Here is a 17,851-nt window from a genome sequence, read left to right on the forward strand (position 1 = left end):
AAACTGGATCAGTTGTTCTTCTCATCAAGTTGGAAACAATTTTTTCTTTTATAACAGTTACATAATTTTTCACATGTATCAACATCCAGTAGAAGAAAATATTTTAAGTCATTCAAAAGTTGCATGTTTTTTGTGTTTTTTTGACAACAAATTTCCTATCGTAAAGATTATACGTTGTCTTTTTTCGAAAGGTCGTGTGATTTTTTTTTTTTAGCTCTATTTAGCTTGACTGGGAGAAAAAACGTCTCTGGATTGTTAAGGTTGCAAACCTCTGGATTAATGTTAATGTAACATTAATGTCTCTTTTATGCGCGTGATCCATCTTTTCATGCAGAAAATCCAAAGATTAGACTCCCTCGCAACCTGAGATCTAAGATCATCAAAGCTGTGGGGGAGAAGGTGAACTTGTTCATCCCTTTCCAGGTAAAACTGACTTCCTTGTTCATTTGTTTTCCTGACATGCAGAGGTTTCATGTTTGCAGATCAAAGCCTCTTCGACGGCGTTTGAACATAACAGGAAAAGTTTAAAATGTTTCTGGAAGAATCAACTTTATGCTTTATTGTAAAGAGGTAAACAAGTGGACTCTTTTAAAATAAAAATCACAAAATGCATCTAGAATTGAGCCACTAATGGTGGTTCAAATTATTTCACTTTATTCAATAAAATGCAATTACAATGTATTTATGTTATTGTTTAAAAAGGTTTAAGTCAGTACTTTAGTACATCACATATACCGGTCAATGCTCTAGTTATTATTAATCAAAAGAAACTCTAAAACTGTGGGGGGGTTTATCCTTGATTTAAAGGATCTCAGTGTTTCAGCTGTTTTGCAGTTTTCTAGAAGTTTGTTCCATATTAGTAAAACATAAAAACTGAAGTCTGAATGCATAAGAACAGGAGATTTCCTGTAAGAATGACTGTGTGGAACCAAGAGGAAGGAAATGGAGCAAAAACAAGAGTGGCCCCAAAACAGAACCTGGCGGAACACCAGAGAGATGTTTCTGGTAAGAATTTGAAAAATCTTACCAGAAACATCTAGTGCAAATGTCTTAGTACACTTGAAATAAGACAAAACTAACGTAGAGTAACTTTTTAAAGCAATATATGAGCTTGATTTATGCCAATAATTCCTTTGTATTGATTAATCTCCCAAGTTATGAGTAAAATAATCTGGAACTAGAACCTTTTCATCAATTTTACTGAATTATTGACTAAAAACAAACTCCTATTTCTTGAGAAAAGTTACGTGTAAGTCAGTTTTGTCTTATTTCAAAATAAATATGTGAGTGTGAACAGATGTTTGTAGTAGAAATTAGACCAAAGATACCTGGTAGATTGTTGTGTTTTTCCAGTGAAATGCCCCATTTAGCAGCGTCAGATGATAAACAGCATCAAAAGATGAAGTCAGGTCTAACATTTACCTGCATCAAAATATCATTTGAGACTCTAAGAAGAGCCGTTTCAATTAAAACTCTGAATGAAAGCATCCCAGAATCAAGAGCTTACATCTTAAACGCAACGTTCTCTGTTTTATTTCTGCAAGAATTTGCTGAAAAATGCAGCAAATTATCTAGAAAGACGACTGTGCAACACACCCAGGCTAATTTTCTCATGTGTGTTTTGGATACTAAAAGAACCAACAACTGAGATTCCCCCTGATGGCTGCATTTTCTTTGTTTCATCTCCTGGAACAAAAATCCGTTTTGTAAATATCGCCTGCAACAGAGAGAGAGAGCAAGCGCTTTAAAGGCACGAGGGCAACTACAGCGTCTGACAACAACTTGCAAATTATGGCTCTGGTGAAGAAGAAGCTAAACGCAAGCAGCAAAAGGCTTGTTGTAAACAAAAATAGACAAGAAGAAAGTGATTCAGAGGAGGAAGATGAGATGGAGAACGAAGCTACATGATGATCTCCAGAGACAGAGAGAGCATCAACCGTTCTGTCGTCTTATATAAGAGTCGGACATTTTGCTCCTGGAGCTGTTTCTGTACCAATAAAACTGGAGAAATATCCAGCCTGATTTTACTGCCACTGCTGTTTACAGTCCTAGTGGAAAATAAATGCACCCTCTTTGTTTTTACATCTCAGGACACATTTAAAACAGTTCTAAAACGTCTTAAATCTAACACCAAAATGAAAAACGTGTGTGTGTATGAGAGGAAGAGAGAAGTGCTTTACACCTTTACAATTCTTCTTTGACATTTTTGTGTTGATCTCTCCTGATTTTTTTCCATGACTGCAGGGAAAACCTCGACCCGTCGTGACCTGGTTCAAAGACGGAGCCCTAATGGAGGACAAATCCGTGGGAACTCGCACCAGCGAGGTGGACACCATCCTGTTCATCCGCTCTGCAGAGCGAAGACATTCAGGGACGTACACCCTGTCTGTCCAGATCGAGGACAAGACGGACAGCGCAGACCTTGAGATCCAGGTCGTAGGTCAGTAACGAACGTTACCAAACATGATAGCCGAAAATTCATCAAGGCAAAATAACTGGCTGGTTCAAAATTATAGATAGAAAATAAGGTGTAAATTCCTGCCAAAAACTCTAAGTTTTTTAATTGATCTCAGGAATTTTCTAGACAAACCCTGGAAATTTATGGGGAAAAAAATCAGAAATTTTAAAATTAATATCAGAAGTTTTCTATTAAAAAAAAACATGGAAATTTATAAGTTTGAAAAGTAAAAAAAAAAAAAACCCTGACATTTTCTTTAAAAAATTTTTTAAAAATCTGAATTTAAAAAATCAAACATTTTTACTTTTTAGACTTGGAAAATTTCGAAAAGTTTAACATTTATTTATTATTTTCTTGATTTATGAGATCAAATGTAAAATTTCTGAGTTTTCCTAGAAATTTTCCGGTTTTTTGGAGCTCGGAAAATTCCAAGTTTTCTTTTTTTCTATAAAATTTCTGAGATTAACCTCAAAATTTGGCTTTTTTCTAGCAAATTTTCAACTTTTGGAGCTCAGAAATATCTGTGTTTTTCCCAGCACATTTCAGAGATGAATTTTTAAATTTGAGTATTTTCTAGAAAATATTACTTTTCAGGTTTGCAAAAATTTCCTCCTTTTTTTGGTCTCTTCAATGCTTCTAATAAACTGTAATAAACTAGAGACTGAATGATAAATGTTTTATGAAAAGCAGTTTTTACTAAGTTTGAGTTTAACAAATTAATATGAACTGTTTCTCATCAGATTTTACACTTCAAATATAAATGATATTGTAATCATATTGTCTTTTAATATGTTTTCTTATTAAAAGAAGCAACTGAGTGGTTTATTTACCAGCATTTTCTCTCATATTTAGTTTACAGCCTAAAGTAGCTACTACAGAAAGGGAAATATTTGATTACTTGATTACTAAAGTAATAATTTGCAGCAGCTTTACTTTAGGAACCTGCAAAACCTTGCAGGTTTGAACTCTTTTAGTTATTTTTTCTGTTTAAAAGTTACCATTTTCCTTCTTAAACTCATCACCTGTATGACGTTGACATTTGCCCTCCTAGAGTTGCATGTTCTCTCATTAGGATTAGCGCATCACGCATGTTCCAATTTCACAAGGTATAAGATTAGGAACCTGTTTCCAAATCCGCGGCATGTCGAGATTTCTCCTCCAAACTTGATGATAATTCCTCATTTCCTGATCCGAGGGATGTGCGACTAAGAGTAGCGAACCATCAAAGAGCTCATTCCCCTCTGAGACGTAATCCTGACTCCGCCGCCGCTCCTCCATCCTGCAGGGCTCTTCTCCGTGGGCCGGGGTTCCTTGGGGATTATTTGCACGTTGACTCGGATTAGGGTTGAATTTTGAGGGCGACTCTGTCACTTAGCGGTGCTGGGAAGGTTGAGCTAATGAGAGGCTCAGCTGGCGCCCCCTCCCCGGATGATCCGTCACCACGCTGAGGACTACAGAAGCAGCAGAGTGAGATTGATGATAAACACTCGGCGATGCTGTACTCCGCTGCTGCGCGGTGACACAGACCACACAGACGAGAGAATAATAACAGACTTCATTCTTCTTCTTTGTAATGCAAAGCTTGCTGTTGCTTTGCCAGTTTTCCTTTCTCTGCCTTCCCTTGATCCCTTTTCTTTGCTAAACTAATCTGCCAATCTCTCTAATCTGTCAAATCTCCACTGCTGCAACTGTTGATTTTTGTCTCTCGTTGGGATTTCCCTCCGTCTCAGAGCCGTCTGGCAGAGTTTATCCTTCACTTCTGACAAATCTGTCATTCTGGTTCTGTTGGACCTTACATCACCCTTCGACACGGTGGAGCAATCTGTCCTTCTGACTCGTCTAAAACACTTTGTCGGTATCCGTGGCTCTGCACTGAAGTGACTTACTTCCTATCTGACAGAACGTTCTCTATGTTGTGTGTGGGGTGCCACAAGGCTCCATCCCTGGCTCCCTTCTCTTTTCCCTTTATATTTGCGCAAAAACTGTCCATCAAACGTTATGCAGATGACTTACAAATCTATTTATCTCTTAAAGGAGGACGTATTATGCAAAGTACATATTTTGGACATTTTGGTTCATTTATTTGGGTTCCTGCTGCTTCTAAAAACAATCAAAGTGCTTAAAAAACGACTCTGACAGTTTATAAGTTAATATTTTTGGAAATAGCTCCGGAGAAAAATCTCCGGAATGTAACGTCACAAATCGTCAGGCACTGCCCTCACCTAGCAACGCCAGCAAAGCCCAGCCTGTTACCTAGCAACCCTGTCACCTAGCAACCCAAGCAGAGTTCCAGCAAAAGACTGAATGTATTTTATTTGGTGACACAGATGTGAGTGTCCTGACTTTTAAGCTAAATAAAACTGTCAGAAACCAAGAGGTAATATTTGATTGAGAGTTTAGATTGACTGACAAAAGTTAGATCTTTCTTTAAAAGATTAATAAAAAAAAATAAAGACTGTCCTTCCACTGTTAAATATTTTGTTTAATTTGTTTTAAAAGATCTAATGTTGGTTTAAGAGATTTATTTTCACTGACTTGGAGAAGGCAATTCACGCGTTTGTTAGTTTTAGACTCGATTACTGTAGTGGATTTATAATGGTGACCCTAAGAGACCATGTAGCGTAGCGACATTTTTCCTTATTTTAAATGTTGTTGTTTTTTTTCTTGTGATGAGATTTTTACTGTAAAGTGCTTTGGTTGCCTTATGGCTGAACAATAAATCAATAACATTATATATTGTGATAGAAATGTGATCAATATCAATAGGTAGAATATTCAACATATAGAATATTCCCTGAACTCGGATCCAGAACCACACAGCATTCTGGGAGACGTAGGCAGAGGAAAGGCTTTAGCCGCTTTACTTCTCACCGCTAGCTAAGCTACATTGGTGGCATCAACTAACTCAATCACTCTTTTTTTACCTAGCAACTAGGTTACCTAGCAACAACTTCTTGAGTAACGTGGGCAGCAGCAGTTTCAGGTTTTTCCACCGGGCCTCACAGCTGCTTAATACTAAAAAACAACGTAGAGTGAAAATTATGGGTAAAGCAGGAGCCAGTTTAGCAATATTTCAGATATTTAAAACAAAAAAACTGATCATGATAAGTTTTTCAGCCATATCCTCCAGGCCTGGGTCACCTTAGTTGGTCATGGATAAGCTCTGTATAAATCAATCAATTAATCAGTCAAATTTGCTGAGTTTCACCTACAATCCTGCCACTCACCTCTGTCTGCTTTGCGATCTCTCCAGAGAAGCCCGGCCCGCCCATCAACGTTCACGTCACCGACGTCTGGGGCTTCAACGCCGCGCTGGAGTGGAAGCCACCCAAAGATGACGGCAACTGCGAGATTATCGGCTACACCATCCAGAAATGTGACAAGAAGACGAAGGTATACATGAAGGAGGAACAGTCCCAGTGTGTTCTGGGTAAATTCTACCAGTATAAGCAACCGCCAGCTAAACCGCTCCTACGCTGACGATCTCATTGTTTGGATCATTATCGTACTTAAAGAACCAACCAATGACGGCCCACTTACAGCTTTATAATACATAGTTCCCACAAGTCTGAACCGGAAGTGATCCCCAACACTGAACCGCCATCTTGGTAGGCAAGAACAGCGTAAAGCCTAGATGTACAATGGCTTCCAGACCAACAAAAATAAAATATACTGTCACTCTTGACAAATGGGCATGAAAAATATACAAAATGGCTGCTGTCGGGATCGACCCATATGAGACGGAGAATGAAAATATGTCAGACGATGTGGAAAAGAAGCTGCCTCCAAACTCGGCTGCCTTGCATTATAGGCTGTTAGCTAGACTGCAACATAGCTAACCACCTAACGAACACAAACAGTCATACAACATGGAGGAGCTTTGTGTCCTGAAATCCATGGACGCAAACAATCTAATGTTTCAACGGATTTGTAAAGGACGTACAAACTCTGTGAGTGTCAAAGTTCTGGTGACTGGCGGAGTAAGTACATGTAGTAACAAACACACAGGCTACATGTTAGCAAGCAGATAAAAGCTACATCAGCGACGCTACCTTGCTAGTTTGGCAGTAGGTACTACAGTATATATCACTGATATTTGTCTTGGTACTACACAGAGGTGAGTAGAGTACTCAAAAATCACTGAGTAAGAGCTGGTTCTAAGCTTGTGGTTTGTTTGTTGTTGTCATAGTAACTCCATAGCAACTGTCATGACAGTTAGTTACGAATACCCACCAAGATGGCCGTCAGCTACAAAGTTGCCAAAAGTGTGACATCACATGAGAGCTACGTATACAGGGCAGCAGATTCCGCTACACATATGGTGATTCACAGCGCTAAGACCCGCCTCCTGGCTCTGATTGGTTGTTTTCAGTTAGCAACTGGGTTAAGAAGATCAACAAACATCTCCCCTAGTTTAGTGACAATTAATGATATTTTAAACAATTTAAATGCATTTAATTCCATCATTTGTTTATTTATTGACATACAAAAGTTCCAGACGGATAAAAAAATGTCTTTGTTGTTGAGTTCATGTATCATTTTCACAAATTCAGCACCAAAAAGTGTCTTTGAATTAAAAATGTTGCTTATTTTGTCAATAAAGTTTTGCGATTAATTAATTACAGACCCTGCGATTAACTCAACTAATAATAATACATATATTTCTAAAGATGATTGTTCCTTTGGATAAATGAAGTCAAAGTAAACGTATTTCTCTAAAATCACAGAAGCATGTCCATGTGGAGTGCTTATTTCATATTTATACACCAATTAGTTTCTCTCTGGATGCTCAGGACAATAGTAGTGTATCAGTCAAATCTGTGCGTCTTTATTTATTTTCACACTGCATCACTTCTTTAAAATGCTACTCTGAAAAATGCCAGAACTCCTTCATTTCAAACCACGAACCATTAAAATAAAAATACAGCCAGTCTCCGGACTCTGGTTTCATTCTGCAGCAGATTGTAATATTTCCATTTTGAGTTAAAGGCTTTAATTGATACATATTAAACCATAATTTAAATGACTGTATGTAACACAAAAGATATTAAACCCACAAAGAATTATTACCCAATTAAGCAGCCCTCTGCGCCTCTGCAGAGACTCATTCTGCTGTTCATTTCATGGATTTTAGTTTTCTGCCTCCGAATGCTTCGTTTCCCTCATGTTTGCGCCACACTGGATGGAAATGTTAGCAGCTTTATATTCCTAAGAGTGTCCACTGCACAACCAAATTACAGAGAAACGCAGTTATCCAGGCTGCTGTTGAACATGGCATTAATTAGCAACCACTAGTACTTAGAAAGATTTAACTTTTAAGCTGCATTGTTGTTGTTTTTATCCGCTTCTTCCATTCATCTTTGCTAGCTTGGTTATAATTTAGCATCAATATATGTTGTATAAATCTACAGCAAAATGGACTGAAAAAACAAATTGATAGGTAAAAGTTATAGAATTACGAAAGTATTTAAAATAATTAGATTTAGCAATTTGCTGCTCTGGAGAATGCTAATGTGTGCTAGCACAATGCCAGGGCGGAAAGACATCGGCACAGTCCGTATCGTTAGCTTATTTTCATGTGTGCTAAAGGAAATGCTTCCAGGAAGGTGTTTCTATTTCTTTATTCTTTTTGTATTTCATTGTAATAAAGAATAGTGTATGATTTAAATAGAATAACAACAAATAGATTAAAATAGCTGTTTAGTTGCATTTTGCCAGACTGCTTCAACCATTTATAAACATTTTGTGATGAAAAGATTATTTAGAAATGTGTGTAAGATACTTTTCTGCTCACGTTTGTCATGTAACAGCTTTTAAATTTAATCCCTGTTTGTTCAGATTTGTTCTTTAAATCTCGTCACTGGCCAAAACTCAATAAACCAATCAAACAATCAGACTGGAAAATGTTCAGAGAAATTATAAAATTAGCATCGTAGATGTTACCACAAGACAATTTAAAAATTTTTTCCAAAGTCCAACTTTCAATACATGAACTGTAGCAAATTAAAGCTCTGAGTTATCGTTCCAGACAGTGGATCGGCGATGAAGCTTCTCCTGTGAATTTTCTTGACTCAAAAATTATTCGATTATTAGATGGAGATTGAGTAACTCTACAGGCCTGGACTTCCTGTCTCCGTCTCAGGAGTGGTTCACGGTCCACGAGCACAACCACAGGCTCAGCTGCACCGTGTCCGACCTGGTCATGGGGAACGAGTACTCCTTCCGAGTGTTCAGCGAAAACATCTGTGGCCTCAGCGACAACGCCGCTATCAGCAAGAACACCGCCGTCATCGACAAAACAGGTGAAAAAGATCCCTGCAAACCGTTTTGTTTTGTTTTCAGAAACAAAACAAAAACCAAAACACACGGACCGGAAACTGAAACTGAGATCTGGTTTTTTAAAAAAGAAAAAAGAACTGGGTGCCGTTTGTGACGATACAGTCAGATTTTGGGTTTTGTGCCATGTTATTTTTCAGTTATTTCACCATTAATTAAATTATGAATGTCACAGTTTAAAACTAAATATTTACTTAGCAAGCAAAGTTTACAAACTAAATATTTAGCTTAGTTAGCAAGCTAAATGTTTAGCTTCAAACTAAATATTTATCTCACCAATGGATTATTTAGTTTGAAACTAAATTTTTAGCATGCTAACTAAATATTTAGTTCATTGCTAAGTATCTAGCTTACTAGCTAGTCAGTATTAGTCAGAAAACAATTAGCTTTCTAGCTAAATATACAATTTGGAGCTAAATTTATAGCTTGCTAACTAAATATCTACTTTGATACTAAGTATTTAGCTTACTAGCTAAACCATTTGAAGCTAAATATTATGTTTCCTTACTAAATATTTAGTTTTATGCTAATTTAGCTTTGTAGGTAAATAGTTATTTGAAGCAAAATATTTAACTTGCTACCCAAATACATAGTTTGAAGCTAGATATTTAGTTTGCTAACTAAATATAAAGTAAGAAAGCTAAACATTTAGCTTGCTAGCTAAATACATAGTTTGGAACTAGATTTAGAACTAAACTAAATATTTTGTTAGCAAACTGAATATTTAACCATGTATTTAGCTAGCAAGCTAAATCTTTAGCTTTCGAACTATATATAAATATTTATAAATATTTAAAAGTCAGCTGTCAAAAAGTAGCTGAAGGCCTAGAAGCCAACAAGCTGTGATCACTCCAAGAAGAAAAAGGACCATTTGTAACAGGTCAAAGGATTTTTGAGCTAATAAAAACAATGACTGCTAATGGATGAAACCGTGAAACACGCAGGACTCCAGAATAATTTCTGGGAGAATCAACAACCAGGATTGTTTTAATCCTGGTAAAATTAAAACAACTCTTACAAACATTGCTTTTCTCTCTCGGGTTGAGGTTTTTCAACGTGTTTTGTTTTTTTTCCTGTTTAGGTTTGCTCTGTCAGCCCAAAGCTTTCAAGGAGACGGACATGAACCGATCCCCCAAATTCACGGCTCCTCTGGTGGACCGGAGCGTGATCGCCGGCTACACCACCGCCATCAGCTGCGCCGTCCGCGGCTACCCCAAGGTACCAAACTTCAGCTCAGCAAAACCATAAAGGAACGTTTTGTATGAATTAAGAGACTTAATCTAAATTAAAGCAAAACTCCTTAAAAAACTCAAACAGGTTAGTCAGAAAATAACTAAACTATGAAATCTGTGTTTTTATACTTATCACTACAAACATTTGGAGGCATGTATGGAATCATAAGTATTATTGCAAATAAACATAACAATTAAGAATTTCATTGTAAATTAATAAATATAAATAAGTCATATATTATAGCATCTTAAGAAAATAAAAAACATTAAATCTATTAAAATTTACTAAAATCTCAGCTTTTTCTTATTATAAAAATTACAAAAAATTAAAGAATGAAAATAAACAAATTAATAATTTTTACTGATGTTTAAGTAAATAAAATTACGTTAAAAACAATAATTTCTAACATCTAAAAATATAAAGTTTTATATTCCATTAACATTACTTATCATCAAAATATGTAATTCTTATTATTATTTAAATGTTCATACTTTGTTTATTTATGATTATTAGAAGAAAAAGCTGAGATTTTATTTAATTGTATGTAAATATTTGATGAAAGTATTAATTTAATTGCAAAAATGCTCATTTTTAATTTTATTTGGTTTCATTACTTATTTTTATATATTATCACTTGTCATATTTTATATTTACATTAACAGATGAAGAAAAATAAAGTTTATTTTAATTATTTCGTCCTAGCGACACAAAAATTAAACAGACAAGAACAGAAAATGTTAATATATATTTAAAAAATGTAAATCTTTGAAGCTGTAATTTTGGTAAATCAAGTTATCTGTAGAGATGTAATGTAAGCATGAAGGGAAGTGAGGATAAATAAAAGCAGCAGAGTAAACCTGAGGGAAATGAGGGGGAAGTGATTGCAGCTCGCAGCGGCGGCGGCGGCGGCTGCAGCCTCCTGCATCCATTTTACCTCCTCTGGCTGCAGTTTCATGTTTCCTGTGTTTTACGAGTCAAACTGTGAGCAGAACAATAAAAGGCTCTTCACGTCAGGAGCCTGAGCGGAAAGATCAGAAACACAAACATTGACCTGATTTCACGTTTTCCCTCCCCAACGCAGCCGAAGATCATGTGGATGAAGAACAACATGGCCATCGAAGGCGACCCCAAGTTCCTGATGCAGAACAACCAGGGCGTGCTGACCCTGAACATCCGCAAGGCCAGTCTGTTCGACGGCGGCCGCTACTCCTGCAGGGCCGTCAACGACCTGGGGGTCGACGAGGTGGAGTGCAAGCTGGAGGTTCGAGGTGCGAATTTCCTTTCAAATATCTAGAAAACAAACCAAACTCAATGTCGTTTCCAAGGTGACCCTTTACACATGACGTCACGCTCTTCATAACTCCGCCCACTGCGCCATGACAGACGTCAAAACAACCAATGCCTCGTTTAGAGCTGGTCTAGAAACAGACATCTGTAACCTAAAATCGCTTCTATTTAGTTGATTTCACTTTAAAAATCGCCACAGGATGCTGGTTGAACAAACATACAAGGATGGAAACCAAACTTGTCATTTTATTTTATAACTTTTAATGAGGAACGAAACGCGGTGATGGATAACAGCCGTCAATCATAATGACTGTCAGCCTTCGGTGTAAACGTGGATTTACAGTGGACCCTTTTTTTACAAGGTAAGAAGATTAATGTTCATAAACTTTATAAGTAAGTATGATTATAAAGATATCAAATATCACATTATGGAGAAGGTAGGCGTCTAACTGTAACCACGGAGACAATTCCGCACCGTCATGTAGCCTAGCATGTATGGGAAAAAACTGGTGAGCATCTCGTCTTTTGTACGTTTTTAATGCCGCTCTGGTCTAAAAGGAAACTCTGTTTATGGCATAATGATATAAATCATGTGGTGTGAATTCAGGCAAAGTCGGTAATTTGATCAACACAGAGGAGGGAGGAGGTTTGGGTCTGTTTCTAAGCTAGCTGTTTCAAATTTATACTGCCATCTATGAACCCCAACCAGGTGAGTTAGGTTCACAGAGAAATTAGCTTGATTACAACAACTAGAAGCCATCAATAAAGTGGCAAAAACAACTTTGGAAAACGATTTCAGAGGCTTTGTTCAACACTCCTGTTCCTCACTTTTGACGTCCATCATGGCGCCTTGAATGATTTAGGGACGTAGTTGCAAAGGGTCAATATTCGTCTTCCAAGCAGCCAGGCTTTGTTTTAATCCTATTAGACATCTTAAAGTTCACATTTTGTTCTTCATTTTGGGATTCAACTGTTTCCAAGAACAGGCCAAGCACTTAAAAAAACACCACCCAAGCCAGTTTTTGGAAATAATTTAATGTTAACGGAAAACAAGCCGTTTCAAAAAAACCTTTAGTCAACTCAACTACGTTTGTGCACTCAAATTTTTATTTGTGCTGCTTTTCCTTTGAAGATATTCATGATGACCTCTGGAAACTTTTTTTATTAGTATCTTTGATTTGACAGCAGCACAAACAAAAGCTTTTACTGCACAAACATTTGACACCAAATTTGTTACATATGAAGAAGGTAACTGGGGACGGGGGGCATCTCCGCTCAGGTCATTATTTTTGAAAAACCAATTTGTTCCTACACTGCAAAAACACCAAATCTTACCAGGTATTTTTGTGTAGTTACTGGTGCAAATATTTTAGTTTACTTTAAATAAGACAAAACTAACATAGAAGTAACTTTTCAGCAATAAATATGAGTTTGTTTTAAGTAAATAATTCCTTAATATTGATGAAAAATACTAGTTTCATAGGCAGATTATTTTACTTATAAAAAGTCAATTTTCCCATGTTATAAGTCAAATAATCTGCCAATATTAAGTCATTAAAAAAGCTCATATATGGTGTTGAAAAGTTACTTGTAAGCTAGTTTTCTTATTTCAAGTGAACTAAGATATTTGCACTAGACTCTAGAACAGAAATACTTGGTAAAAGTCGTGTTTTTACATTGTATTGAGTTTGTTGATGTAAGGTGACATAACGTGGAGTATGAATACTTTTGCACAGCACTGCATGTATTTGACTTGGTGGTTTTTGTTTCCACAGTTCTGCAGGAGAAGGCGGAAGAGAAATGAAGCGCCAGAGGACACAGTCCAACGGAAACAGTAAATGGATTATGTATAACAGGATAGTCATGAATAAATATGATCAGAACAGATCATGCTTCACTTCTGCTGTGACCAATCAGAATCGAGCCATAAACTCCCACAGAAAGCCGCCATCTTCCCCCCCCCCACCGTGAAGCGGACCTGTCGCTGAACCATTATAAAACATCCATTACTACTCCCTGTGTCTCTGCTTTCTTTTTGTGTCCATGTGTTTTCTATGGCACCAAAATTACGGCAGGCCGTTTTATCATAAAATCAGTTTCACCACATTTCCACTCCAGATATCTGATTTATGACTAGACGTACAGTATTAGTAAATTAAGATATCTCTAATTATATTTTAACTAGACTGGAACAGTAATTTTTTTCCCCCTCCCCTCCAGGGGTCTTTTTTTGTGGGCTCTAGTGTCCCATATATGAAAGTAGGCTGACAGGAAAGGGGAAAGGAGAGGGGGAAGACATGCTGTAAGTGTCACCGGGTCCGGGAATCGAACCCGCGACGGCTCTAGGCCTCCAAACGTGGTTCGCGCTGTCCCCCTACGCCACCACGGCGCGGCCTGGAACAGTAATTTTGACTTCTCACATTTCCTTCTGAAATACCTTTAGATATCTTTATTGACGGCTTTTCTTTTTAAGATATATTGAGTTAGTATTCCGAAGAGTCAAAACGTCATAGATTTACATAACATCTTTTAAATTTCAATAAAACAATAAAAAATAGAAAAAAGATTTATTAAAATCCACCATTTTCAGTTTGGGAATGGGTCGTTAGCAGCACTTTTAGCTTTTCAAAGCCATTTTAACTGTATTGTGTTTTACAGAAGTGAGAAAATGGGAAATTATTGGCAGATTTTCAAACCAGTCTTCAAGTTCACAAAGTTTAGTGTTGAACTTGTATCCCATACTGCTGAGTTTTTTTCTACATTGTGACGTTTTCTGATAATTTTGTGCATAAAACCAAAAATTCTCCAGGCAACTGATCGGACAGCTCTGTGGCAGAAAGTTTTAATTCAAATATCTAAAAACGTAATTTTGATCAGTCATAATTACAAACCATAAAATAATGATAATAAAGTCATAAAATTCCAAAAAAAAATATGAGAATTAAAGTCACATTATAAGAATAGTCAAAATATCAGAATAAAGTTATATTGCAAGATAAGTCATGATTATTACAAGAACAAAGTCAGTTTTACACAAATAAAAAAACTTATGAAACTTTAACAAAAACTGCAGGTGTGAGTCTGGTGAATTTTTGATTAAAGCATTTTTTTTGTCATTCAGTGGGTAAAAAATCCAGAAATTTTACTCAAGTAAAACTAGAAATACTTCGAAACATAAATTACTCAAAAAAGCTACTCAAGTAAAAATGTAACTGAGTATGTGTAACTAATTATTACTACCCAACTTTTGATGTATTCATACATACAAATATGCAAAAAACATGGAATGTGTATGCATTATATCGCACACATAGGGCGCTGTGCTAGAAGGGGCGCCAAACAACGGCGTAAAAATAATTTCTAGTTTAATAATTTCTGTATTTAACAGCTGCTTCATGTCTATAATCTATAACAGAGGCACTCCTGTAATCAGAGTTAATTATTTACTTGAATTAAGTTTTGAAAAAAAAGGTACATTAAAACTTTTTTTAAGGCACTTTTTGAAAACAGATTCAAAAAGTTTTTTGAAACTTTTGTTAAAGTTTCAAATGTTTTTATTGAAAGAAGCTGATTTGGAAAAATTTTCTTTTGTCTGATTTTGTTACTTTGTCATTTTGGTCCGTTTTGATTATGTAATTTTTAAATATCGATTGATAATTTGATCAGTACTTTTTAACAAAGACTTTTTTACTCTTTCTTGAATCATTTCTTGGACGGCTATTCTTACTTTAGTAAAAATATGTATGTTAGTTGTAGTCTTGGTTACATTCTGGGTTGTCTTGCCCTCTGATTTGGACTCAGACCCTCCTGATGGTCAGTTGTGCTCTTACGCCCTCTGCTGGACACACCGTGACCTCATGCAGCCTAAGGTCCTGCTCTCCGCAGTTTTTGCGCTACATTTGATCGGTGCTGCATGTTTTTTGAGTCGGCTGGTTCAGGTATGAGCATGCTGACCCCGCGCAGGGTGATCTGGCGCCTCCCAGCAGAGTCGGCGCTGTGTTTGTTTTGCGGGTGTGTAAATTAGCGGTAATTCGTTTGCTCAGTAATGACGTGGGAGAGCTAATTAGGCCAGCGCTGATGGGGTGCATTAATTAGTCTGTAGCGTGTGATGCTAATGAGGCCCTGATTTGGAGCGCGTGTTTGTGTAAATCGTGTATCTGAGAAGGCCTCGCGCGATAGGTCAGTGTACTATCAGAGCACGTGCGGCTCTTTAATCCCTGTTATTCCAGCATATCTGCAATGCCTGGCTGGGTGTTGATCCTTCCACTCAACCATCACACACTCAGGAAGCAGGAGTTGGTTTTGGTACGGCAAGCCGTTGTAACATAAAATCTGTTCCGTCTACGTAATTATGCTCTCTAGTCCAGATGTTAAAAAAAAAAAAACATTTTTTTCACCAGACAAACTAGATGGGCTGTTTAAGATATCTGCATTCATATTCTGACAAGTAAGAATAGTAATTCAATTGAGCTACACTTACATTTTAACAAGTCAGAATTTTTTCAGAGTATCGTCTCAAATGACGTCACAGGATTCGTCATCTGAACGGTCACACTTCCGTAATTACATTTTTTATATTGTATTATTTTGCAATATAAAAATACAAAACAAAAAAATATGAAATAATATTGTGAGAATAAACGTCTAAATAATACAAGAATGAAGTCTTAATTTAATATTTAATTTCCCTTTTGGATTAATAAAATATTTCTGAATCAGATTGAATTCATTCTTTAACTTTAACTCATAAAACTGACTTTATTCTTGTATTATTTTCACTTTATTCTCATATTTCAACTTTATTACAAGAAACTGAATTAGAACAACATTATTTTGCCTGATTTTGTTGTTTTTTTTGTTACTTTTATGAATTTTTGTCATTTTGTTCCTTAAAATACCAACATTTCCATTTAACTTTATATTTTGGTGATTGTGTAAATTTTAAATATTACATGATTGATAATTTGATCAGGTACTCAGTACCTGAGTAGACTTTTTACCAAATACTTTCATACTGTTCAGTAGTTTCTTGGATGGCTACCTTTTCTTTCTACTTCAGTAGATCTACTCTTACTTGAATGTAATATTTGGTTGCTCTGCGCACATCGTGCAGTGAACCGCCTGGAACTGGGCCGATCCCGGCTGCTGAGGCGTGTTTACGTGTGCGCGGATGTTGACACAACGTTTTTGTCAGTTAACCCGAGACGCAGCGTGGCGCGTTTCTCCGCTGATTGACACATGAAAGCGGCGCTGGGGATCCACCGCATGGAAAAAAACAGCAACACATCCTTCAGGAAGACGGTGCATAACCTCAATATTCTGCTTCAGCTCTCCTCACCGTAAAACCTGACGCTCAGTTGCTAAGCAATCACATTAATTGTGTCTGCTGGCATCAACCTGAAGCCTTTCGAAACTTTACAAACAGGAGAACGGTTTGGGGGAAGCCGCTGCAGTTTAGCCCGAAAAAAATAAATAATAATAATAATGGAGTGTTTTGTTTTCCCCACATTCCCTGTGACAAACCTTAAGGCTCGTCAAGTTTGTGATGTGCGACTGCATAATTAATAAGTTAGCATGGCAGTGCCACTGTATCTGCTGCTGCTTTTCCAATATTAGAACAGGCCTGGCTGAGACGAAGACGAGACAAAGAGAAGTGACAAGCCTCAGCAGCAGGCGGGGGAGGGGAAGAGGGTGACTGCTGTTGTGTACGTGTGAGCGAAGTGAGACAGAAACAGACCTCCTGAAACAGTGGGATGGAGGGAACTGTAATTATGCAAGTAATTATACATGAAATCACAGACTTGGAGTGAAAGAGAGCCGCGCCGCGAGTCCCATCGGGGTAATTACAGTATAGCAACTAAAAATGAAACAGACACACACAGGACCGTGACCTTTGACCTGCGCACCAAAACTTCACAGAGTTTAATGTACAGCACAGAAACAGAAAGGCTTGGATTGTTCCAATCGGGAGTCTACGACGGAGAATTACGACACAAGTACCAGAATAAACACAAACAAGAGTAAGAAGTCGTACGACAATAAATTCATAATTTTACCAGAATAAAGTTGAAATAATGCAAAAGAAATGTTGCACGAGATTTATAATGTTACAAGAATAACATGTAAATACAAAGTTATATTATGAGAATAAAGTCGTAAATTATAAAAACGTTGCATGAGAATAAAGTCGAGAAATACAAAAAAAGTTGTACAAGCATTACAATATTATAATTTGTCGTTTACAATTTGAAACGACAAAGTTTCAAATGATAAAAAAGTTGTACGAGAATAAAGTCAATTTTGTGAATAAAGTTTTAATATTACAAAAAAATCATTTGAGAATAAAGTCAAAATAATACGAGTCTAAAGCCGCAATATTACAAGAAAAAAGTTGTACGAAAATAGTAATATTTCAAGAATGAAATCGTACAAGAGTAAAGTGTCATTTTCATTCTGACTTTATTCCCGTAATGTTTGTAAGCGGACCAGTTTGCTTTTATTGGTCTGCCTCAAAGTTCAGTTGCGGAATTCCACTGG

General features: G+C 36.7%; 1 protein-coding gene across 3 annotated transcripts in view; it reads left to right on the top strand.

Moving 5' to 3' along the window:
* Positions 1-13,329, top strand: part of mybpc2a (myosin binding protein Ca) — a 66,613-nt gene extending 53,284 nt beyond the window's left edge. For 2 of the 3 annotated variants that reach the window (XM_032588234.1, XM_032588235.1), the window contains 7 exons: positions 335-423; positions 2,245-2,440; positions 5,712-5,851; positions 8,601-8,760; positions 9,876-10,012; positions 11,109-11,295; positions 13,090-13,239. In XM_032588234.1, coding sequence (XP_032444125.1) covers positions 335-423; positions 2,245-2,440; positions 5,712-5,851; positions 8,601-8,760; positions 9,876-10,012; positions 11,109-11,295; positions 13,090-13,118 — 938 coding nt within the window. In that variant the 3' untranslated portion in view covers positions 13,119-13,239. Of the gene's footprint in view, positions 1-334; positions 424-2,244; positions 2,441-5,711; positions 5,852-8,600; positions 8,761-9,875; positions 10,013-11,108; positions 11,296-13,089 lie in introns of all 3 variants that reach the window. The other variant, XM_032588233.1, reaches the window with a different exon arrangement.
* The last annotated feature ends 4,522 nt before the right edge of the window (positions 13,330-17,851 follow it).

The sequence above is a fragment of the Xiphophorus hellerii genome, chromosome 16 (genome assembly GCF_003331165.1).
Source record: "Xiphophorus hellerii strain 12219 chromosome 16, Xiphophorus_hellerii-4.1, whole genome shotgun sequence".
In the NCBI taxonomy this organism is placed as follows: Eukaryota; Metazoa; Chordata; class Actinopteri; order Cyprinodontiformes; family Poeciliidae; genus Xiphophorus; species Xiphophorus hellerii.